At 59.2% G+C, this 23,708-nt stretch overlaps 1 protein-coding gene and 1 long non-coding RNA gene across 3 annotated transcripts; one reads left to right on the plus strand and one right to left on the minus strand.

Moving 5' to 3' along the window:
* Window positions 3,493-22,311, minus strand: ONECUT3 (one cut homeobox 3). Its single transcript, XM_018051730.1, has 2 exons — window positions 21,126-22,311; window positions 3,493-3,785 (listed from the first exon to the last, which is right to left on the minus strand). The coding sequence occupies exons 1-2, from the start codon at window positions 22,309-22,311 to the stop codon at window positions 3,493-3,495; spliced, it is 1,479 nt and encodes a 492-aa protein (XP_017907219.1).
* Window positions 3,774-5,406, plus strand: LOC106502339. 2 transcript variants are annotated; one of them, XR_001295894.2, is made up of 4 exons: window positions 3,774-3,989; window positions 4,263-4,308; window positions 4,601-4,735; window positions 4,872-5,406. It is a non-coding gene; the product is annotated as an uncharacterized LOC106502339 (long non-coding RNA). The 2 variants fall into 2 exon arrangements; XR_001295895.2 differs by having other exon boundaries at window positions 4,604-4,735.

The raw sequence follows: 23,708 nt of genomic DNA on the forward strand, positions 1-23,708 counted from the left end.
GGGGGTACCCTCTGTTCTCTAGGGTCCTATTGTGGGCTGGAAAGGGAGCTCCACAGGTGTGCACCATCCACCTCCCAGGCCAGACGGAAAGGTGAAGTCATGCCTGGACAGGCCCTAGGAGGCTGGGGTGTCTGGGTGGAGTCCATGCAGGGCAGGTGCCTACCTGGGGGGTGGGGGTTGTTTCAGGAGGGTCCTTCGGATCTGGGGAAGTTGGGGGACACCCCCGCCCCCCACCACCCTGGGCGACATGACTCAAATTGGCTGATTGTCTGACTCCTCTGAACAAGACACTTGGGAATTCATGCTAATGTGAAACCCGACCAGCCCCAGGGGCGGGGAAGTGGGGGACCCAAGGTGGCAGTGACGCCCACTGGAGCCCCAGGACCAGAATCCGGAGGGACTCGGCGCCAGGAGGTGGAGACGTGGGCGTGCAGGTTGAGTGCCTGTCGCCTGCCTTCTCCACCTGAGGCACGTCCATGCGCCGCCGGCTGGACACAGATCCTTGGAAAGGGAGAAAGTAACATAGAGCAGCGCCATGGAGCACCGAACAGCGCCCCTTGGGGCATGAAACACAAGATGCGACGCTGAATCCTGGGGCTCCGCCCCCGCGTGGCCCCGCCCCACCCCCCACCCTTCCTCCCAGTACATCATCTTCAAGAAAAAGTACATTAGTCATGCATCAAATCAAATTCCATTGCGTCTTTTTTTCACTTTTCTTCCTTTTTTTCCTTAAATTACATTTGAACACAGAACACATAGAATAATAAATAGTCTAATAAGACATGACTCCAAAAAACAAGAAACAGAACACGCCAGAGAACAGAAAGGTACCCCGCTCTCGCTCGCTCTCTCTCTTTCCTAAAGGACTCATTGAAATAAGAAATCTGTAAACGCCGCCGGTCCTTCCTCGCGCTCTCCTGGACTCTCTCGCTCATGCTCCCTCGGCCCTTCGCCTCTGACCGCCCCTGACATTCACCGCGTCTCCCACGGAACTCACCAAAGAAACGACATACCATCGTCTGCAAAATTATAATTTAACGGTATAAAGCTTCAAGTCACGTATTCCAAAAACTAGCTAAGGATATTTTTTAATCACATAAACTATACATTAAATATCTTGAGGTATTTCAGAGAAAATTGTCAAAGGCTCGAAGGAGCTGTGCTGGAAGTGTCATTCCCTGGGTGGAGAATGGTCTTTGGTGTGTGACAACCGGCTGGGTAATTGGGTCGAGCGGAGGGGGGGACTGGGGGAGGGGGCCTGGCCAGGTTGGGGGGGTTGTCTGGAGGGAAATGGTGTGTGTGCTGAATAGAAAGTGTGCACATGTCATAGGGTGTTTGAGAGGGACGTATCTGTGACCAGCGTCAGTGAAGCTTAAGCGACTGATCCCCAGAAGGGTCCCAGGTCAATTCCTAAGTGTCCAGCAGGGGACAGACCCAGGCCCTGGCCTCTAACCTTTGGGCCTTGAATGCAGGACCAGCAAGTGACTTAACCTGCAGAGAAGCCCTGAACCCTGCTAGCAGCTGCTCTGGCCAGTGGGGTCCAGGTGCCCCTAGTGGGTGGAGGGAGGAGCCAAGCCCACTCAGACCCCAGTGCCCTGCTCGGTGAGTGGCGTGTGCACAGGAGTGTGTATGTGTGTGTCTGGGGGAGGAGTTAGTTGCCGAGCCGGAAACGGGGACTCTCAGGACTCTGCCCCAACACCCAAAGGTTCTAGAAGCATCACTCAGATCCAGTTGCTTGCTTGAAAAGCGGGGAGAAGAGCGAGTCGATAAGGACGAGAGAACATCACACACGTCTTTGGTTCAAGAAAAAGGCACTCATCGACCTCGCCACCCTCTCCCTCTCTCCCTCCCTCTCCTTCTCTCATTCTCTTCTTTCTCTCTCTCTCTCTCTTTGTCTCTCTCTCTCTGCTCTCTCTGGTGGGGGACGGGGGTGGGGGGCGAACCTGGAGAGCGGGGCCCCAAAGCAGACCCTTGCTCACACCTGCTACCTGGGTGAGGGAATCTTAGCATCCAGCACAAGTCCTCGGGGGCGGGGGGGGGGGGGAATCTTTGGTATCAGGCGTGATTTTTCCAATCACAGACATGAGCATTTGAGTGAGGTAGCATTTACCTGGGGAGGGGGAGGGGCATTTCACTAGAAGTGTCTCTTGCATTCTCAAAGGTGGGAGGGGCTGGCCACCTCCCCGGGAGGCGGCGGGGTCAGCCGGGTTTGGGTGGGGGAAGAGGCTCCTTCTAGCCTCCAGCTCTTGAACCCCCGGCTAGGGGGAAGCAGGCTCTTGGGATCCAGCTGCCGGCCAATCCTGGAGGTCACCTGGAGGAGAAGGGAGTGGGGAGGGGGCGTACTTATCTTCATTTCTGACCCTTCCTTCCCCTTTGTCTTTTTTTTTTCTTTTGGCAAAAATCAGAGCAAGCAGATTCCACCTTGTTCATCCTCTTCTTTCTCTCTTTGGAGAAAAGGCAGGAGCACAGGTGCGCCCTTGCAGGCCCAGCGCCGCAGCCCGGAGCGCTGGCAGGTGGGGCGAGTTCCAGAGGATTCCGAGCCGAGGGTGGCGCCGCGACCCCAGCGCTCAGGAGCTCAGGTGCGCCCCTGCCCTCCCGGGGCCCGCTTCTCTGTGGAATCTGGGTGTTTCCTTCCGCTGCCTGGGGTCTGTCTCTCCCCGCATCATTCATCAAGGTGCGTAGCGGTAAAGTGCATCCCGGACAGAGGGATGCTGGGACAGAGGCCTCTGGAATTACCCGCTTGTTTGAGCTGCCGTCCCTTCCGGTCCGGGACTGGGTGGGGATGGGAGCTCACCGGTAGCCGCTGCAGGCAGGCCCCTCCCCAGACGTTAAGGCAGGCAATTCTTGGCACAAGGAACCCTGGCCGTCGGGAGGGGCGGCTGGGTTCTTGGCTGTGGGGGCAGTTCTGCCGGCGGACCGGGGGTGGTCCTGGTAGGGGGAGGGAGCGGCGTGAGCATCCAGCTCCACGTGGGCTTTGGCGACTTCGGAAGAGCTGAGTGCTGGGGGAGGGTCCGTGGGGCACCGCTGGAGACGAAGCCTTCCTGCCTCCCTCCTGCGGGCGGGAGCTGGCGAAGGAGTGGCTATTCTTTAAATTCCTTTTTGAAATTACCCGGTTTCTGTTTCTAGTATGTGCTTCTTGACCCGCTTTCGGGACGACACGTGAGCCCTGGTTTTCCTCGAGGTCCCCCGGGCGTCCTGAATTGAAGGGAAGCCGGGGCTCTCCTTTCTGTCACCCCTTTCCCTCTCGGGGGGTGGAGGGCTTCCTTTGGCCTGAAGGGGATGGGGACGGAGGGAGGGGGGACCCTTTTTGTGCACTTGGGCTGGGGGTGTGCTGCGTCCCTTCCCTGGGTGTGGGGGCCCGGTCGGCAGCCCCTCCAGGTGCGCCCTGGGGCGGGTCTCCGGGCCGGCAGGGTGGGAGTTGAGGGGGGGAATGTAGGTTTGGGGGGCAGCGCCCGGGCCGTGGAGGCTGGGAGGGCGCGCAGCTGGGGCGCCTCAGGCCTTGGAGAAGGTGGCGGCAGCGCCGGCGGGGCCCCCGGGGGCAGCTCCGGGCTCCTCGGCCCAGCGGTTCATGCAGCGGCGCCGCGCGTTCATGAAGAAATTGCTGACGGTGTTGAGCTCCAGGCCGAGCTGCTGCGAGATGGTGACCTGCATCTCCTTAGACGGCCGCTTATTCTCCTTGAAGATGGCGATGAGCGTGCGCCGCTGCAGGTCAGTGAACACCAGGCGCTGCTTTTTGGGCTGCAGCGCGCGCTCTTTCTGCTGCTCCTGCTCCTTCCGCTTGCAGGCTGCGGGCGAGCGCGGGCGGGCGGGCCGGCGAGAGGGACGCGGCGCCACCGCGCGGCCGGACAGGAGAAGACAGGCCACGTGTCCCGGAGCGCCGAGACATCAGGAAACACAGAAATGCGGGAAACGCGAGAGATGGAGAGATGACACGGGGACAGGGCCAAAAAGACAAGGAGACACAGAGAGCAGGAGGCAGCAAGAAGGCGGTAGGTCGATAGAGACCACCAGTAATGGAAGGAGAGGGGGGCAGACAGTCGTGGGCGGGGAACAGAGACAAAAAGGCAGATGGGGGGTAGGGGAGACAAAGAAGGGGACATAGTGTGAGCACACTTCCACAGGCACGGGTCACACCCTCCCACACCCTTCCTGCATTCTGACCCCCTCCCAGCCTCATGTCCCCAAACTGCCCCTCACCCCCCAAGAATCCTGACCTCAAGGGTACAACTAATGTTGGTGGCTTTCTCCCCTCCCTCCTGCAGCCCACACCTGGGAGATGTTGGAGGAAATAACCCGGAAACCCTACATGTGAGTTATTTGGCTCAGTGTAGACCTGAGTGACTTAGCAGCAGCAGCAGCAGACCTGAGTGAAAGAATTGGTTAATTAATACCTCTTTGCCGGGGGTGGGGTCACAAACCCCTGGAACATCCCCCTGGAATGATGGGGCAACTAGGTCCTCAGAAGACAGGTGACAATCCACGTCTCCTTCCCTGGTGACCTGAGGCCTGATCAGCTTAGGGATCCAGAATCCAGCTAACGTGGTCATCCACTTGGTCTGATTCTGATCTCTGAGCCCCTACTCTGGCCTCCCTCCACCAGCAGGCTGAGACCAAGGCCTGGCATCCCTCAGGTCCCCCAGGGAACTTCTGGAGCAGGAGAATTGCAAGACCAACCCTCCCTCTGCCAGAACCACCTGGCCCAGATGATGGGGAAGGCGTAGGAGGCCGCGCTATGGTCAGTACTTGTGTGCTAAGTCACTTCAGTCATGTCTAACTCTTCTCAATCCTATGGACTGAGGCCCTCCAGGTTCCTCTGTCCATGGGATTCTCCTGGCAAGAATACTGGAGTGGATTCCCATTTCCTTCTCCAGGGGAATCTTCCTGACCCAGGGATCGAACTCATGTTTGCCTGTATCTCCTGCATTGCAGGCAGATTCTTTACCACTGAGCCACTTGGGAAACCCCCTGTGGTGGGTAGAAGCTTGCAAAGGAGAAGTGGCAGCATCTGAGTGGTGGAGCTAGGGTGGAGCCTATGGTCGTGCTCCCCCCTGCACCAGCTCCAAAGTGGGCCCCTCCCCTCAATGCTGTGGGGCCAGCGGATAGAAAACATGATCTTCACCAGCCAAAGCTGGCTACCTCCACCTGGGGACTGGCATCAGCAAAATCTCCATCAGGGTCTCAATTCCTTGACCACACACCAGTCAGGGACAGTGGGTGGTGGACGCCCACCCCATCCTGCCTTCCCACAAACCGCTTGCCCCAGCGACTCTGTCACTCCCAGAGTGGCTGGTGGCACGGGCTATACTAGCAGATCTCCGCTACCAGCCCTGGTAGCCTGCTGGGACCATGTACCAAGCTGGTTTTTTTTTTGGTTCCGGAACAGTCTGAACCAGATGACATGCCAGATCAATGTCCACACATGTCCGTAAAAAATAAATGACTGTCCCCTGTGCTGTGGCTCATTTCTCAGTGATGACATCTCCCCCTCTCGCCCTCAAGTTCCCCCCCCTCCGTTTGGACTGATGCACCACTTCCTTATCTGGCTTCTTCTGACCTGGAACACACAGTGCTTCTAATTGGCTGTTTCAGGTTTCATAATTAAATGAGAGTGGCAGGCAGAGGTTACTGGACTTTTCAGAAAAAAGCTTCTAATGAAGGAGAGAGAGAGAAAGTGAGAAAATGGGAGGACTGGGGACTGATGCTCTCAGAAGAAACAGATAAGACAGGTGCAATTAGAAGTCAGATTCTGGGAGGGGTAAGAGAAAATACTGTATCCATGAAACAAGAACTGGATGCTGTTCAATAGAAAGGACCATGAGAGGGGCAGACAATGCTCTTAGAATTTAAGTATATTATAGCAGGAATAAAGTCAATGTAAGAATTGGGACATAGGAACTTCCCTGGCAGTCCAGTGGTTAGGACTCTGCTTTCACTGCCAAGGGCCCAGGTTCATTCCCTGGTTGGGAAACTAAGATTCCACAAGCCATGTGGCATGGCCAAAAAGTTAAAAAAAAAAAGAAGAAGAAGAAGAATTGGAACATAAAGCAAATATCCCTGGAAATATAAGTGGATGCAGAGATGGAAAATGAGGGAAAGATGATAACAAAGTTTGAGGATGAATGTGCAGGTTTGTCATCTGAGCAAGAGGCCATCCAAAACTAGAGAAAGGGAAGCCCAAACAAATTATATCAATATGATTAGAATAGTGTGTGTGTGTGTGTGTGTGCTCAGTCATGTTCAACCTGTTATGACCCCATGGACTGTGGGCCACCAGGATCCTCTGTCCATGGGATTCTCCGCATCTCTTGTGTCTCCTGCATTGGCAGGCAGATTCTTTACCACTGTACCACCTGAGAAGCAGTTGGAGGACGTGAGAATTCAGTTTAAAAGAGCTCATGAAATGCTCAGTTCAATAAATTAAAAAAGACTCCCTGAAGCTCACCCTTGTGAAATGTCAGGGACCCAGGGTGAAAAGAAGATAAATGCTCCCAGAGAGGAAAGCCACATGCCATTTGGAGAACCAAGAATCAGAGTGGCTTTAGGCTTCTCAAAAGCTAGGAGTCAGTGGAACAATGCCTTCAAAATCCTGAGCAAAATCTATATTCAGCTAGAATTGTGTGCCCAGCCAAACTCAAGCATGTAGGTAGACTAAAGATATAGTCAGACATTCAAGGTCTCCAAAAGTTGACTTTTGTGCACCCTTTTCTCAGAAAGCTATCAGAGGGCATGTTTTATCAACACGAGGAAGTAAATCAAAAAAGGAAGATGTGGGATTCAGGAAATGTGATTCAACCTAGAAGAAAGGAAAAGAGGTATTCCATATGAAGAAGGGAGATCCTGAAAGACAGCAGGACAAAGGCACCAAGGACAAGAGGTCAGCCCAAGATCAGAGCCAGTGCACCAACAGAAGTAGAAAGGGGAGATGTCCTAACAGGTGTTAGTTTTGCATTTTGTTGGAGGATGCGGGAGAGTTTGTGATAGGCAACCATAAATTTCTGGAAGAACAAACAGCTGTACAAGAAAGGAGACAGAAATCCTAATACTGTATGAGGTAAAACCTAGGAGATGAACCATGTACCAGGCAGCATTTTGTATACAAAGTGGGGAGAGGGAACATTTGTTCATGTTTTATCTGCATAAAGAAACTTTGATGGGAGAGAGGTTCAGGAGGGAGGGGACATAAGCATACCTATGGCTGATTCATGTTGCTGTATGGCAGAAACCAATGCAACATTGTAAAGCAATTATCCTTCAATTAAAAATAAGTATTAATTTTAAAAGAAAGAAACGCGGAAAGGAAGCACCAGGAACCACCTTGACCTCTCCTTGGAACTGGCCGGCTTGTGAAGCTCACAAGAGGAGGCCACATCCCCATTCTTTTAAGGAAAAGCTGGATCTCAGGCAGCAACATCAGGGAAGAGCCAAAACACAGCCCAGGCCTCTACATTCTTGCCACCTGTTGTGACCTTCAATTCATTCATTCACTCATGCTTTCATTCACTCACTTAGAACTGTTCTCACAAATTCAACATGCATTTATAGGAAGGGCAGAGATACAAACACTTTTCAGAAAGCCTGCAAGAGCTTTCTGCAAGGCCCACACGTCCAAGGCCTTCAATGTGCTGGGTTTTGTGGTTTTTTTTTTTCCATCCTTAAGATAATTCCATAATGCAAGGCTATTCTTTCTTACTCAGAGAAGGTAAGCCACTTGCCCAAAGTCACCCAGCAAGTCCTGGCAGGGACAGGACAGGAGCCAGGGTTGACTGGGAGATGGGAGGGAGGTAAGATGTGGGTCGCCTCTTCCTCACCCACCTCCCTCTTCTCCAATCCAGAGCCGCTGTGGGGGTCTCAGAGGCGGAGGCTGGGGGAGGGGGCAGCCACCGCAGAGTCGTGAAAAAACTTCGCGTTTTGTCGATCACAGCAAAAAGAGGCTCAGCTCTGCCCCCCCCTTCCTGGGCGTTCAATCTAATTACAGCTCCTCACAGCCCGGATCGATCCAGGCTCCAGTCGGAGCTGTTTACCGCGAGCAGCTTTTGTCACCGCTTCATCCCCCACAGCCCCCAGCGGCGCCGGCCTGGAGGCCCCTGGCCCTGCGGGGGTTTAAGTGCGGGTAGGGGAGGAGGCCCAGAGCAGCCTCCTCCGCCCACCAGATTCCCTTCCAGCATTCAGGATCACCCCAGTACAGCCCCCAAACCGCTGCAGTCCCTGGAGGCAGCCCCAGGAGGAGGAGAGGACAGGGAATGGGCCCCTTTCACAGAAGTGAAAACAGAGGGTGAGAGGACTGACCAGGAAGTAGTCCTGGGGAAGAAGGACCACTGGGTGGAGCAGCCTGGGGCCTCCCCACCCATGGCCCCCAGACACTGCCCTGCCACTTCTAGGGCCGCCTCTCCAGTGATCTCCCCTGGGGCCCACCACTGGGGCATGCCTAGAAACCTCCTCCACCATCCCCTGCTCCCCCTGCAGCTCATCCACCTCCATTTCTTCCTCCCCGTCAGAGTCGCTTATACCTCATCGTGCCCTCCATCACCTCTGCTTCTGGCACCTCCACCATCACCATCTCCTCCATCTGCATCGCTTCCACCTCTGCTGCCTCTTCTGCCCTCACCTCCTCTCCACCACCATGGTGCCCACCTACCATCATCACCTCCGTGACTTCCACCTTCACCAATTCTACCAGCATTGCCTCCTCCTCCACTATGCCGCCACCACCCCCGCCCAGTCTGCCTCCATCACCCCATCAACACCACTTCCGCCCCCATCACTTCCTCCACCTGCACTCCTCACACCATCCATTTTATCACCTCCAGAACTGTCTCCTCCGATAGCCTCACTTGTACCATCAAACCCCATCCTAGGGCTCACCCTGTATGTGACTAGCACAGGGAGTACACAGCCCAGTCCCCTTACCAGGGCCTCCCAGCTTGTGGTGGGGGGACAGGAAGGGGCTCCAGATTCAGGCCCACACCACCACCATGGTTGCCATGGCACCACAGGAGGAGCCAGCTGGGCTGGCTTGTGGGATTCTGGGGGGTTGTCTCTCTGGGACCCGGGGAGTTAGTTCCTTTACAAGGCCTGCTTCAGTCTCAAGTGCAAAACTGGCACCCTCTGCCTCCTTCAAACATTTTTCAGCGTGCCATCAGCTATCCGCCCCTCCTCGTCTCATTCGGCCCCTTACCCCCACGGTCTCTCGGTTCTCTCGTCCTCCTGCTGCCCTGGCTCAGCTCACAGCTTCGCAGCCACACTGGTTTCAGCCCGGGCACAGTCCAACCTCAGGCCTTTGCAACTGGCTGTCACCTCTGCCTGCATCGCTCTTCTCCACGTTTCTTCATGGCTCCCTCCTTCTAATCTTCACTCAAGCTCTCATCTCATCTCATCTGCGAGGGCCATCCTGACCCCCCTCTCCAATTTAATTCTGCAAACTCTCTCCCTGCTCAGCTCTTTTCTTCCTTTTCCCCTGACAGTATTTACCATTCTCTCAGGGAGTGAGGGTTCTGGCTCCAACTTTCTCTCCTGTCCGCGCTCCGTGACCCCAGGGACGGAGAATCTGATACTCAGAGCCAGATTCCATGATCTTAGAGCATCCAGGGTCCCCATCTCGTTGCTGTCAGTCATTTTGGAATCCAGGGATGAGGAGGGTCTGGGGCTGGCTCCTGGGAGTCCCGGAGGAGATCCAAGGGGATACAAAAGAGGCCCCTTTCCAAATTAGCCTGCTCCTAGGGCGCCCCTCAAGGGCTGCTGCTGCTGCTGCTAAGTCACTTCAGTCATGTCCGACTCTGTGTGACCCCATAGACAGCAGCCCATGAGGCTCCCCCGTTCCTGGGATTCTCCAGGCAAGAACACTGGAGTGGGTTGCCATTTCCTTCTCCAACCCTCAAGGCTAAGTGTGGGCTTTTCTATCGGTCCGACCCGAGTTTCCCCGCTGTGACCGGCAGGAGGCTGTGGTCTCTGCCTCAGCACAGGGCGGGGCTCCGGGAAGCACGGTCAGCCAGGCTGGGTTGCATCTGGGCGGCAATGGCAAAGGGAGGTAAGTGGGGGTCACCTTCAAGTTCCCTTTCATTTCAGACTCTCTGAGGCTTGCTCCCACAGCACCTCTGTCCCTCCTGCCTCCTGCCGTTCTAGGAAGTTGCTTACCTCCAGGAGCCAAGGGGGCAGTCAGACCCACCACCCCTGGGTTACTGCCCGGTACCTGCCTCTGAGCTTGTTTCCTCACATGGAAAATGGTCTTAGTCATGAGCCCTGCCTTGCCAGGCTCTGCGAACGGGTTTAGCCAGGAAAGTCCTGAATAGGGTGATGGCACTGAGCTGGGGCTCTCAGCTCCCATCTGGGGGTGCAGGGGAGGGGCTAGGTTCCAGCCCCCACTTGCAGTGCAGCTGTGAGGTGCCTCCCCGCCTCAGGACATGCCTCAAGCCTCAGCACCTTCCCAGGAATCTTCCTGGAGAGGGGAGGGATGCAGAGGCCAAAGTTCGGAGCAGGACTGCCTCAGCCAAAGAACTCCTACACATCCCTCAAGGCCCAGACTCAGTGGCCCTTGCCCCAGTAAACTCTTCCCCTCACCCTCAGCATAGCCCCAGTTCCCTCCCCTGGGAGCCCTCTGATGTCCAGCACAGAGTGGATCCACAGGAGGCTGTGGGCCGGCTGTGTCTGTCCACTGACTGACGCCCCTCCCCACTGTGGGTGGCTGAGGACTAGCCCAGACTGGAAGACCCCACACAGGGAGACCTGGTGGCCACTGCCTTGGAGAGCCAGGTAAGGCAGCGGGACCCCAGGAGCGCCCTGTCTGCAGTCGGCCAGGGAGAAGCTGGGGCCCTGGATTCAGTCACCCCCTCAGTGGGTGGCGAGAACCAGGCCCCCACTGGGGGGAGCTGGGGTTGCTCCTGTTAGCTCCCGTCTGACCCACACCTGCCGCCTTCTCCCTCCTTCTCCCCAGATACCCCCTCTCCTTCTCTCCTCCTTTCCTTCCCCTTCTCCCGCCAGTCTCCCCCTCCCCTTCAGGTTCCTCAGCATCTTCCTCCCTCATCCTCTCCCTCCTCCTTCCATTTCCTCCTCCAGAGGCCCGCTGTGGTCCACCAGGGTGACCTGGAGAAGGAGTGGCTCCGCTATGCCTGTCTGGGGCCATCCCTAACCCAGCCAGCTGACCACATGGGCTGTCTGTCCCTGTCTGTTGGGTGTGCCTGTGTGAGGACGCACAGGGCCCGGCCAGATGGACAGTGTGAGAGGGAGGTGGTGTGTGCAGTGCACTTTGCTGTACTGGGAGGGTGTCCATGCAGAGCAGACCACCAGTGTGAGTGACAGCAAGTGACCTATGATGGCCCTGGGTGTGACAGGTGAATGGGAGGGACAGTGCGGGAAGGCTCAGAGGATGAGGCCGGTCAGTGGGCAGTACGGGAAGATGCAGGGGCCAGCAGACCTCAGTGTGACCTTGCCTTGCAGGTGACCTGGAGGGTGTAGGGGACACAGCGTGGACATCAGATGGAGGGTGCTATGTGAAGAGTCAAGGGCGTAATGTGACTTCTGGGTGTGACAGCCAGTGTGGATGGCCCTGAGCCCATGGGGTCTGAGTGTACAGAATGCAGGATGGGCCACCGAGACCCTAGGGCAGTTCTTGTCTGCTCTTGTCCTGGAACTGCTAGCTGCCCCCCCGCCACCGCCACCCTGTCCTTCCCGGTCAGGTCAGCAGGCTCCAGGGGCCAAGTGACCCTTCGCATACACTCTGTGGTTTACGACCCTGGTCCTGATGTCCGCATCCGTCCATGGAAGTGGGGGTCCCACCGCACAGCGGTCCAAACGCAGGCCAGGGTGGGCCTGCAGCCGCCACTCCTCCCTTCACTAGCTCTTTCTCCACACACTTATCAAGCGCCTACTGTGTGTGCTGTTTGGATGGCTTTGCTGGGGAAAGCAACGAGTAAGATGGATGCAGCCCCCGCCTGAAGCGATCTGATGTGATGACATGCTAGCCAAACAATCAGAGATACAGGGAGACCATGGCTATCCTGATGTGCAGCAGGGGTGGAGGCGGGTGTGGGTGGGCTATTTGACGGGGAAGACCTGAGGCTGGCTGGGTGGGAACAGATCTGGGCATGGAGGGTAAAATAGGAGGCCGAGCTTGACATCTGGGGACAACGGGGGAGAGGCATAGTGAAGCCCAGGGAGACGAGGCAGGAGCCAGGCTCGCACTAGAAGGGTGACACCCCCCAAGAAAGGCTGGGTTTGACAGGAGAGGACAACAGCCAGACGACGGCCCCAAAAATCAGCGACCTAGGAGCGTTGTCTCAGTCCCTGTGTCGCACTCTGTGCTGTGTTTAAGGTCCTCAAAGAGTTGCTCTTGTCAGTCCCCTGCCCCCTGGCCTCATAAGCCTGTACCCCACAGTGTCCATCCACCTGGGGACAGGTTGGGGTGTGGGAGCAGGAGCTGGATTCGCTGTCCCCTCCTTCCAGCCACCTTCTGAGCTCACCTCAGCTTCTTGGAGCAGACAATTCAATACGGAGCCAGGTCCCCGGCTGGGATGATGACTGGTTTCCTTGGCGACACATCCCACCCTGGCCACCAGCTGCCCAGCCCTAGATGTGGGGCACATTGATACACCCACCTGGTGGTTTGTCCCCACTGGGCTGTCTGCCTTGAGCATTCCCCGCTGGCCTCCCCTGGCCAGAGACAGTGAGTGACTTGCCCAAAATCACACAGTGAGCCACTAGGAGGGGAGCTGAGCACATTCATACCTCATCCTCTTTATCCACACCCTGCATCACTGCGGGCCCCAGTTAGAGGTTCTCATGGATGGGGGCCGAGTCATCTCCAGGGAAGCCAAGGACCCTCTGGAAGCCTCAGCAGCCCCCTCTGCCTCTGCTGCCTCCCAGATCTCCACATCGACTCCTTCCTTCCTCTTCTGCCCTGCTCGCCAGGTCCACACCTCCCATCTCCCAGCATCTGAACCACCTTGGCTGTCGCCCAGCCTCCCTCCCTCCCTCCCTCTATCCCTCTCCCCTCTCCTTCCCCTGATGGGATTTTAATGGCCGCATTTTCAAATTAGTTCTGAGCCTTTCAAAGACTTATCAGAGAAATGAGCATTTCCACTGGACTCTGGGCTGCCCGTGGTGGGGGCGGGGAGGGGGGGTTCCATCTGGTGGTTGCAATACCTGTGACGGGGGACGCTGGGGGTGTCCAGGGGCAACTCTCACGCCTCGAACCCCCTCCCCATTCAGGCACTGCGGGCGGGGGGTTGGGGGGGGCAATCCGCATCAGTGCGCACACAGAGCTTTTATTAAAAAAAAAAAAAAAAAAAACTGTTAACAGTCACAGCGACCAGCAGTTGGAAATGGATTTGAAAAAGATGACAGGAAAGGAACCGGTGATAAGAAAAAGCGTAGAGAGGCCAGCGCACAAAAGGGAGGGGTGGGGGGAAGCGCAGAAAAGGGAGGGGTAGGGGAAGCCAGCATCTCAGTGACTGGGAAACTCAGCCACAGATAAACTCACTAGCGAAATGGTGGCAGTGCACGTGCGCGCTGCGGCCTGGGGCCAACCGCAAACCTCCTGAAACCGCCCAGGTGTCCACCGGGCGGGGAGGTGGTTGAAAAATGGACAGAACGGCCAAAGAGAATATTACGCAGCTGGCAAAAGGGCCTCGGAGGCTCTCTCTTTCCTGATGTGGATGTTGCATGTCAGGAAGCAAAAGCACAGAACTGCGGAGGCGTGGGGGTGGGTGGTCTTTCGGTGATATTTTCTTAGAGGAAAAAGACAAGAACGTGCATTAGGGGTGCTGGATTAAGTGTCACCTCTCTTTACAAGGAGAAATGGAAACTGGGGTTGATAGAAAGGAGGACTTGGCGAGTGTGTCCATTGTTTGGAAAAAAAAAATAATACAGCATTTTTTAAAAGAACAGGCTGGGGAGGCAGAAGACAGGCGGGGGGGGGGCGAGCAGGGTCTTTGTCGAGGTTCCCCAACGCACGGGAGCTTTTTTCTTTATCCGCTTTGTGCTTCAGCCGGCTGCGGATTCTAGTCTCCATTTGGGGAAACGGAAGTGCTCAGGGGACAGGCCTTGTCCACGGTCACGGGCTCGAGCTGCCGCCGGCCCGTGCCTCCCTCTCTGGGAGCGCCCCGTGTCCCCCGCGCTGAACCGTTTGCGTTCCAGGCGCAGCGACCCGAGCGAGCGCACAGTCGAGCATGCCAAGTCCAACGACGCCTTGGGTTGGGCCGGGAGGGAGGCGAACCCAGACAGGGCAACCCCTGGGTGAGATGTGATTTTCCCCCTAGTGGTGGGATGCGAGCGCCGCCGGTGACCCTACTGGGACGCCGCGGGTGTGCAGTGCCAGTGATCCAGTCTCCTTACACTGGGCCGCGCGCGTTCACCTCCCGCCGAGCTGTAGAAGGCAGGTGCACGCTAGATCCTTTCGGGTTTCGGAGATCCCACGTCCGCCGGACAGAACGGCGGAACGCGGCGGCCCGGGTTTTGCACTCGGCGGCTTGGCGGGCACTGCGGGGCGGCGGCGGCCTGGGGCAGTGGGAACTAAGGCACTTACCTGGCCCCCAATTGCCCACCCCGTCACCGCTCGCGAACGCAACCTTCTCCCAACCCCCAAGCACTAGGGAGTAGGGTCGGACAGCAACTGCCTGGAAGCAGGTGTGGAGGAGAAGTTGTCAGGCGGCCCAGCTGCGGGTCCATGAATAATTCCTGGCGGCTCGCGGCGGTTTCAGGAGAGAGAAGCGCGTTCTTCCCCACACCCTCAGCGCCCGGTGCTGCCTCCGATAGCCAGACCCGGCTTGAGCCGGAGACTGCGCTCTCTTGTCCTAGCGTGGACGTGGGCGCCTACTTGTGTCCCGTGAGGACCTACCCGCACATCCCCGTTCCTTTGCATCTCCGCTTGAGTTCCCCATGCGCCTCTACACTGCGTCCCCGGGACGTCTACACTTCCGTCCTTTCTCTCCGGCGGCCCGGCGCCAATCATGGACGCCCTACTGGTCCGTTTCCTTCTGCCAATCTGTGGCTTGGTGCGTGTGACTCTTTAGGTCTAAACCCTTCGCCCACTCCCACATCAGTCCATAGGGCAAGACAACAGCGGCAGGAAGGACCCTGCCCCAATCTCATCCTGACCCCACCCACATCCTGGCCCCATCCGCATACCGGCCCCACTCACATCCACACCTATTTGGCCGTGGGGAAACTGAGGCCGCAGGTGCCCCAGGACACCCCAAGGTCAGATGGGTCTCCCAGGCTGGTCCTGGCTCCAGACCAGCTTTTCTCCTCCCCTAGGAGCACAGCCTTCCTTATTGATCAAGGGCCATACTTAATTAAAAACTTGATTCAAACCAGCCTAAGCTGCCCTGGTTAAGCCGAGCTCGCTGCTACACACAAAGACTCCAGCCGTACGGGCCGGCCTCCATCCTTACAGCAGCTCTGGCTTCCTGCCTCCCAGCCTTTGTCCTTGGTGTTTCCACCCGCACTGAGGCAGAACAGAAAGTCGCCTCCACTTCTGGGATCTGGAGAGCGACCAGGCATGGTATTAAGAAGAGGAATGGTGAGCCCCCTCCAGTTGCGGAGAGGACTCCAGGGAAGGGGGTGGAGCCTGGAGACCAGAGTGGAGGAGGCGGCCGGCCAGAGGTGGCTTACTCAGACTAGAGTGGTGATGATTGATAGCGGGTGGGGCGTCGGGGGTGGGGGGAGGCTAGGGAAAATGGCCATGTCTTGGTGAGCCCTAGGATTTTCAGCTAAGGAGGCTTCAGAATAAAGAAGTCAAAGGCCATTTCCAGGACCTCTGTGTGCTTTTCTGTGATGTGGGGGTGACCGTCCAGTCTCTCAGGCAGGAAGGAGTTCTCCGACCTGGGGTCCAGGGAGGCTGGACATTCAGTGACCCAAATTTCCCCCCGAAGGCCGGCAGCCAGGAGAAGCAGAAGCAGGTGGCTCTGTGTTCAGCAGGAGATCACCGGGACTCGACCTCCACCCCCCATCTACCCCCTACCCCGTCGAGGGTCTCTGGTGGTCCCTGGGGGAGCTCCCATGGGCACAGGAGTCTGTCCAACTCTGTGTCAGGAGAAAAGTGCAGGGCTTCCCTCCTGGCCCAAGCATCACCCAAGTGTTTGTAAGCTGGACCTGGATGTAACCTGGAGAGCCTTCCTCCTAGTCCTGGCCTCAGTCCACTGAGTTCCCCTCCCAGCCTTTGTCTCTGCTGGACCCTGAGTGGGATAAGAGCCTGAGCCACTCAAGCACCACTTACTGCCAGCTCCACATCTCCCTGCTTGTGCAGCTTCGGCAAGTGGCAAGTGCATCCCTTTCAGGCCTGGCTCGGTGGTCTGTAAAGTGGGCTCATTATCTGAACTGGCTTAAACAGTCCCTCATTCCTAGGGGAGGGGGAGGGCTCTGAGCACCCCACACAGCCCCCTCCCCATCTGACAGCCAAGATCACGGAACCTGGGCAGGGAGCTGGCACCACTCCACTTGGGGCTTGTGTTCTAGAAGGGGGGCTAGTGTGGGGGCCCCTGGCATCATAACAGACCCACAAGGCTCTGGTACCCACAGCCCCAGACAGTCTCCCCCTACTCCCTGTTTCTCAGGGTGGGGTCTGCAGTGGCCCCTCTGGGTCCCAGACCCCCTTCCAGCACCCCTGCCCACTCTCTGTGGGTTCCATGAAGCACAGATTGCTGGTGGCAACCCGGGTCTTCCCTACAGACTAGGAGATGTGGGTGTGAGCAGGTGAGGGTGAGTAAGCAATGTGGCTTCAGGGTGCAGGTTCTGTGAATGTGTCCTCAGGGGTTCTGGTGGTGGTGAGGGGGAACGGATTGATAAGAAAAACCTCAACAAGCACCTCGGAGGTGGCACTTGATTCTGTCCATTTTTCTGATGAGGAAACTGAGACTCAGACCTTTGCTCAGGATGAGTTAGTGATAGAACGCAGGTGAGGCCAGTTCTCCAAGTTCTCAGCTATGATGTCTTTCCTAAAGGGTCTGTAAGAGGTATGGTCCCTTGTGGTTGCTTCAAGGTCAAGTTTTACAAAAGGTATTCTTGCCTGGAGAATCCCATGGACAGAGGAGCCTGGTGGGTCACAGTCCACAGGGTCGCAAAGAGTCGGACACGACTGAACGACCTCACTTTCACTTTCACATTGGCCTTTGAGGGGTGGGGTGGGCAGAGCATTTATGGGGTATGGGCAGTAGTCCTCCCAGAGTAGACCTCTGAGTTGAGTCCCTTCAGCCTAGGAAAGCCTCCACCCCACCTGCCCGCCAGCTTTTCAACACCTGATGGTGGATACAGAATGAGTGGGGGACAGGCCTGTCCTAGTCTGGGGGGAGGGGTAGTTGGGGCAGTTTCCCCTTCCATCACCGTCCCCCCCAGACTCCCAACCGCTGGTCACTGCCCTCACTGTGCCCACCAGCTTCAGCTCCAGAAATAGCTCCCTCCCTGCCTCAGTTTCCCCCACTAGCGTCTCCCTCATCCTTCAGGGATTCTGGGTTCAGGGCTCACTAGTGAGCCAGGAGGAGAGTGCCCTTCCTTCAGTCGCCACCATCTGATATTTTATATATATTTTCTGATCAGTTACAAAAAATACTTTTCCTCCGGAGTTGCAATTTAAACAATATTTGAAGACGGCCGAAGTTATCGACCAGGCGGCGGTGATGAATTAGAGCCGGTAATTCGAATTCATCGACCACCCCGCCCCCGCAGAGAAGTCCGTCAGCCCCTCCCCCAGCCCCTCTCCCATAATTACCGTTTGAGACGGAGTCTTCCAAGGGAGGGCTTCGAAGAGGTGGCGGCTGGGAAGCTGCGGGGCTCTAAGGACCCTGGGGGTGGAGCAGGGTGAGACCCCACCAGGGCAGTAGGGTTGGGGCCTTGCAGGATGGGCCGTCCCCAGAATCTCAGAATTCAGACCCAGAGCCTGGCTCCCCGAGTGCACACATTTTACAGATGGGTAAACTGAGTCAGAAAGAACAGACAGGTCTGGGAGCAATGGAGTGGGGAACCCTGAGGTCTACCTGGCCAGATTTCTTGGATGCTTCAAAAGAAAGAAATCCCTCTTCAGTCCTCAACCCCAGAGGACTGCCGGCTCCACATCCCCCTGCTTGTGCAGCTTCGGCAAGTGCGTCCCTTTCAGCCCTGGCTCGGTGGTCTGTAAAGTGGGTTCATTATCTACTGGCTTAAACAGTCCCTCATTCCTGGGGAAGGAGAGAGGTGGAGGAGCTGGGAGCCGTCAGGTTCCAGACGAGTGACCCCAGCGGCCGTTGGGAGCCCTCACCTCGCGTTTCCAGTCTCCTTTTCTGCCTCTTTGTCTCTGTTTGTCTTTCTCACTTTGTTTTTACCACTCTCTGTCTTTCCCTACCTACTTCTGTGTCTTTCTGCCTGTCTCTGCGTGTGTCTTTCTCCGTCCTTACCGCCTCGTGGTCCAGGGCGGTGGGGAGGACACCCCGACGGGGCGCCCACAGCAGCTGGGCCAAGAAGCGAGGCCGGAGACCGAGGCCCGCAAGCGCGCGGGGGTGGGCCTGGGGCGCGGAGCTGCGGGTCGGTCCGGGGATGGCGCGCGGCTTTCGCTGGGCTCAGGATGGGGACTGGGGGGGAGGAAGGGCAGTGAGTGCGGCCTGCCGGGGTCGGACTGTACAGGTCGCCGGCCTGGAGGCGCCTCAGGCTGTCGCGTGCGGGGCGGTGCGTGGGGGAGGGATGAGCCAGGCCGCCTCCCCCTAACCGCTGCGATTTGCCGCCACTTAACCGCTTTTCATTTGCGCAGCGACCGGAACTAAAGGCCTCTCGACCGGTCGGCTCCTAATTACCCCACGGCCCAGCCACCTCTAACATTCTAAGCCCAGCCCGGCGCTCTGGACGCGGCCCTGAGAGCGCCCAAGGTGCAGCAGGTGCCCAGGGCCCGGTGCGCGGACCAGGCGGGCGGCAGGGTCACAGAGTGGGCAGGGGCCTGGGGAAACAACGGAAATAGGCCAGGTGTCGCGGTTCAGTGTCCCCTGGACCTGAGCACGTGCCAGGCCCTGCCCTCAGCCCCTGCATTTCCCCTAGGCGGCCCCAGACGGTCGCTATTCTGAGTCCCAGTACAAATGGGGAAACCGAGGCTCAGAGAGGCGAGGAGGCTCTCTACCGCCACCGAAGTCAGGGAGGCCCGGCGGGATGCAAGCGCGGGCTTACTTCCCGCCCGCCCTCCCCTGCCGGTTGGCGCTGCCCTCCCACAGCAGCACCCCCACAGGGACTTCTCCCCTGGGGTTTGCCATTCTAAGACACCCTGAACAATCTCTTGGATGGCCCCAAAATGTGCCATTCGAATGCCACAAATGGGTTCTGTTTCTTACATGATGTGACAGTGGAATTTAAAAAAAGGAAACTGGTGTGTGTCCTTTGGGCACACATGTGTCAGACACAATGTCCCCGAAATACATAAGCTGGGGAGGAGGCCAAAGGTGGCCAGAGTGGCGGTAAGTCAGACCTCACCAGTGACCCCATTCGACAAGGGCCTCTTAGTAGCTGTGGTGTTGGAACTCTGCCTTTGGCCTGCTCCCTAATGTCACCTGCATCACGCGCACACGGCAGGCCATGGCTGTGCATTGGTGTGCTTGAGTGTCTCCTGTGAACACACCTGTGTCACTGCATGTGTCAAGAGGTGGGTGGGGCAGGACAGAGTGCATCCTGTCCTCAAATAAGACCGTCCAGGTTCCTGACGCCATTTCTAACATTTCATGGCAACCTCCCCACACACTTGGGTCACCTGCCACATGAAAGGAGGAATAAATCAACGTGGGGGATGAAGGAAGCCCATCAGAGGCTCAATCACCCTGTTCTGCAGAGGGGAAACTGAGGCAAGCATGTAGGTGCAGGGCCCCCAGGTTGTCCAGGTTGCCTGGAGGAGGGGAGCAAATAACATGGACCCTTCTCCATCCCCCACTGGCACCCCAGTCTTCACAGCAGAAGGCTACAGACACAGCCAAATCCCTCCCAACCTCCCTGCTCCAGGGGCGGCTGGTTGAGCCCTACCCCGCTCCATCCAGCCCCTCTCGCCCCTGTGCACAGAAGCGATCGATCAGGTGCCTGGGGCTGCTATTGTCCCCATGGCTGGGGTGGCTGCAGCCCCTCCCCGGAATGGCCAGGAAAAGACCCCCCCACCCACCCAAGCCAGGCCACCACGGTGAGAGTGGGGGCTCTCCTGCACTCCCCCCACTCAGCAGAAGGGGTCCTGGGTGGCGGCTGGGTGGAGGCAGGTGTGGACCCTGCTGTTGTCAGCTGGGAGAGAGAAGAGGGTCAATGAGCATCAGTGGGAGTAAGATGAGGAGGCAGAGAGAGGTAGAGAGGGAGCAAGACAGAGAGGACGAGGGAGAATGAGACAGGGAGGAAAATGTGGATCGAGCAAAGAAACAGATACCAGTTTGCCCCGACAGAGAGTGTAGAAATGAGAGAAACACAAAATGGAAAAGAGAGGCGGGTTCGGTGCGCGCACTCGAGCCAGGAGCAACCGCGCGGGGAGGGCGGCCGGCCGGCTGGGGTGTGAAGGCCTCCGGGCCGCGGGTCCCCCGGGCCGCCCCTCCCCCGCCCGTTCTCGAGTGACCTTTGCCAGCGGCCGGAGGGGGGAGGGGGCTATCGATCGCGGAGGCCCAGCTACAAAGAAGCGCGCGCTGGGGCCGGGGGCTGAGCGCGGGCCCGGCTCTGGCTGCGGAGGCGCGGGTGTTCGGTGCACGGTTCCTACACTCTGCTCCCGGAGCGGGAGGCGCAGCGAGGGGCCGTTCGGGGGGAGGGGGTGGCACTCCGAGCTGAGAGCGGCGGCACGTCTGGATCACACCCCCCACCCCGCCACACATATACACACACACATCACACACAATGAGCGACCCTGCTGGCAACTTGCGGACCCTCCGGCAGTCTGAAGGGACCCAGGGATCCCACTCCCAGTTCCTGGAGGGACTGAGCCCGAGTGTAGACTCCGGTAGGGGAGGGAAGGCGGCACAGTCTTTTCCCCCCTTTTGGTGACGGTATAGACGGGCAGTGGCGAAGATTGCGCTCTCATCTCCTGCAAGGGAGTCCCTAGCGGGTGGCGGAGTGCCAGGCCACCAAATGGGGAGGGGGCCGGGGCTCTCCTCCGACGCACTGCCTGGTGCTAGGGAGCTCCTCAGAGCAGGACCCCTAGGGTCGGGGGGTGCGCGCTGAGCTCCTACCTGCCAGGCGCAGCGCCGACATGCGCTGGAACTCGGGCTCCTGCAGCCACTTCCACATCCTGCGGAAGGTCTCACGGCCCGATTTGAGCTTGCTCCAGGGCTTGGGGTTGCGCAGCAGGTCGGAGAGCGTGCCCTGCGAGCGGCACAGGATGCGCTGCGCGAAGATGGCCTGCGGGATGCTGTAGCGCTTCAGCTCCGCCGTGATGCGCTGCGCCACCTCCTTGGTGTTGATCTCCTCCGCCGCCGCGCCCGCCCCGGGGCCACCGCCGCCCGCGGCCGGGCCGCCGCCGCCCGCGTGAGACCCGTGCGCTCCAGCCGCCGCCAGCCCGCCCAGCGGCGCCAGCAGCCCCGCGGTGCTCCCGCCACCCGCGCCGCCGCCGCTGCCGCCGCCTCCGGACAGCCCGCGGGCCAGCGCGTCCTCCGCGCGACCCAGCAGCGCGGCGTGCGGCTCGAAGGCGGCGGGAGGCAGCAGCTTGTCCCCGGCCAGGTGGCCCGGCGCGCCGTAGGCGGCCAGCGGCGGGGGTGGCGGCGGCGGCGGGGGCTGCGGGGCGCCGTGCAGCGCGGGCGGCAGCGCATTGGGCAGCGGCGACAGCGGCGACCCCATGGCGGGCAGCTCCTTGCCGTAGGGCCCGTAGAGGTGGCCCACGGAGGCGAGCGCCGCGCGCTCGTCGCGCATGAGGGTGAAGCTGCCGCTTACGCTGGCCGCCAGGCGCTGCGGCGGGGGTGGCGGGGGCGGCGCTGCGGCCGGGTGCGGGTGCGAATGGGGGTGGCCGCCGTGCGCCCCGGCTACGGCCGCGGCCGCCGCATGCTGGTGGAACTTGTCCGCCACGGCTGCGAGCGGTGGCAGGTGCTGCAGCGGCGTGAGCGTCGTGTAGGTGCCGCCCAGGCCCGGCGCCTCGCAGGCCATGCCCATGGCCGGGTGCAACGGGCCGGCCAGCTCCCCGCGGAAGTCAGCGCCGCCGCCCGCGCCGCTCGAGCCGCCCGCGCCCCCGGCGCCCCCGCCGCCGCCGCCGCCGCCGCCGTCCAGCAGGCTCGCCATGCCGGCCACTAGGCCGGGGCGCCCGGGCGCCACCAGGCCGCGGTGCTGCGCCGCTGCCGAGCGCGCGTGGCTCGGGCTTAGCAGCTCGCCCGCCTGCGCGTGGGCCACGCCGTGCAAGCCCCCCAGGCTCTCCAGGCTCAGCTCCATTCTCGGCCGCCGCGCGCGGACTCCTCGCCGGCTCGGCCGCCCGCCTGCCGCGCGCGCTCTTCGGCGCCGGCCCGGCGCGCTCAAAGCCGCCGCATGGCCCCCGCCCGCTACCCGGTGGCTGCGCGCGAGGCTGCCCGGCTGCGCGGCGTACGGCCCGGCCCGGCTGCGAGCGCGGCCACCAGGATGTGGCGGGGGGGCGGCCGCCGGCGCCCGGGCCCGGGTCTGACGTCAGCGCCCCCGCCCACCGGCTCCCCTCTCCGCCGCCTCCCGCCGACTAGCTCTCCGCCCGCCCTGGCCCCCTGGAGCTCCAGGCTGGCCGGAGTGGGCTAGACTCCGGGGTTCTGCCAGACACCCTGCCACTGCCTCCACCGTGCCCCCTGGGGATCAGTGGTACTCGGGGACAATGGACGGAGGTCGAGGACAGACTCCACTGAGGCGGGGCTGGGGACTTCGTCTCTGGGGCTCAGATTCTCTGTCTCTCCCAAGGGTCATGAAGGTTACTTTCCTCCCTGGCACCTGTGAGTCCATATTTAGGGAGTGCACCGGAGTGTGACCCAGTGGGGGCCTGTGATCCAGGTGTTGCCCCCTGCTCACGCAGATCCCTAGGAGGTGGGCCCTCTGTTCCCAAACCTCCCTCTCCTAGCACAGGTCGGGAGTCACATCACGCCCCCAAAGTTCTCTCTGTGGGGAGGGTGCTGAAAGGAAGGTCCTCAGGCTGATTCCCAGCCTGTGTCTCCAAGTGTCTGGATCTGCTCCCATGTGTAAGCACTGGGCCCTCAGTTTCCCCAGCTGTACAATGGAGCACCCGGCCTCAGGGATGCCAAAGCCTCCTCCTATTTCCAAGTCCTAATTGCCTCCATCTCCAGCGTGAGAGCAGCTTGGGGGTGACTCTGAAAGAACCTCTGTCCCCCTCCAGATCAGGCAGGCCTGATACACATCCTATTTGCTTTCCAGGAAACCTCTGGTCAGACTCCACCCTCTCGCTGGGGTTTCTTTTTGGGGTGAGAAGAGGGAAGGCGCTCCTTTTCCTCACCACCTGGAGACAGGTGAGGCCCAGGGACCCCTGGAACTGAGATAAATGAGGGAGCCTTCCTTACTCAGAGACCTCCCGCCGCCCTGTGATCCCTTTGTGGGAATGAGATGCAGGCCAGGAAGGGGAGTCCAGAGTGGCCAAGTCAGACCCCAAAAGGTGCCCCCAACTGAAGAGCAGAGTGTAAGGTGAGGAGGGATTCCCAAAACCAGCCCTACCCCTTCTTCCTGCCCAGGGGATAACCATTGCCTTTTCCCAAAGGGGGAGGAGAAGGGTAGGGCTAGTAAGGTCTGTGATGGAGTCCCCCAGGAACCTCCACCGCAGCAGGGAGGGCCAGGGCTCTAAACCAGGGGTGGAGGGCTGCGAA

Source organism: Capra hircus, chromosome 7, assembly GCF_001704415.2.
Source record: "Capra hircus breed San Clemente chromosome 7, ASM170441v1, whole genome shotgun sequence".
Classification (NCBI taxonomy): domain Eukaryota; kingdom Metazoa; phylum Chordata; class Mammalia; order Artiodactyla; family Bovidae; genus Capra; species Capra hircus.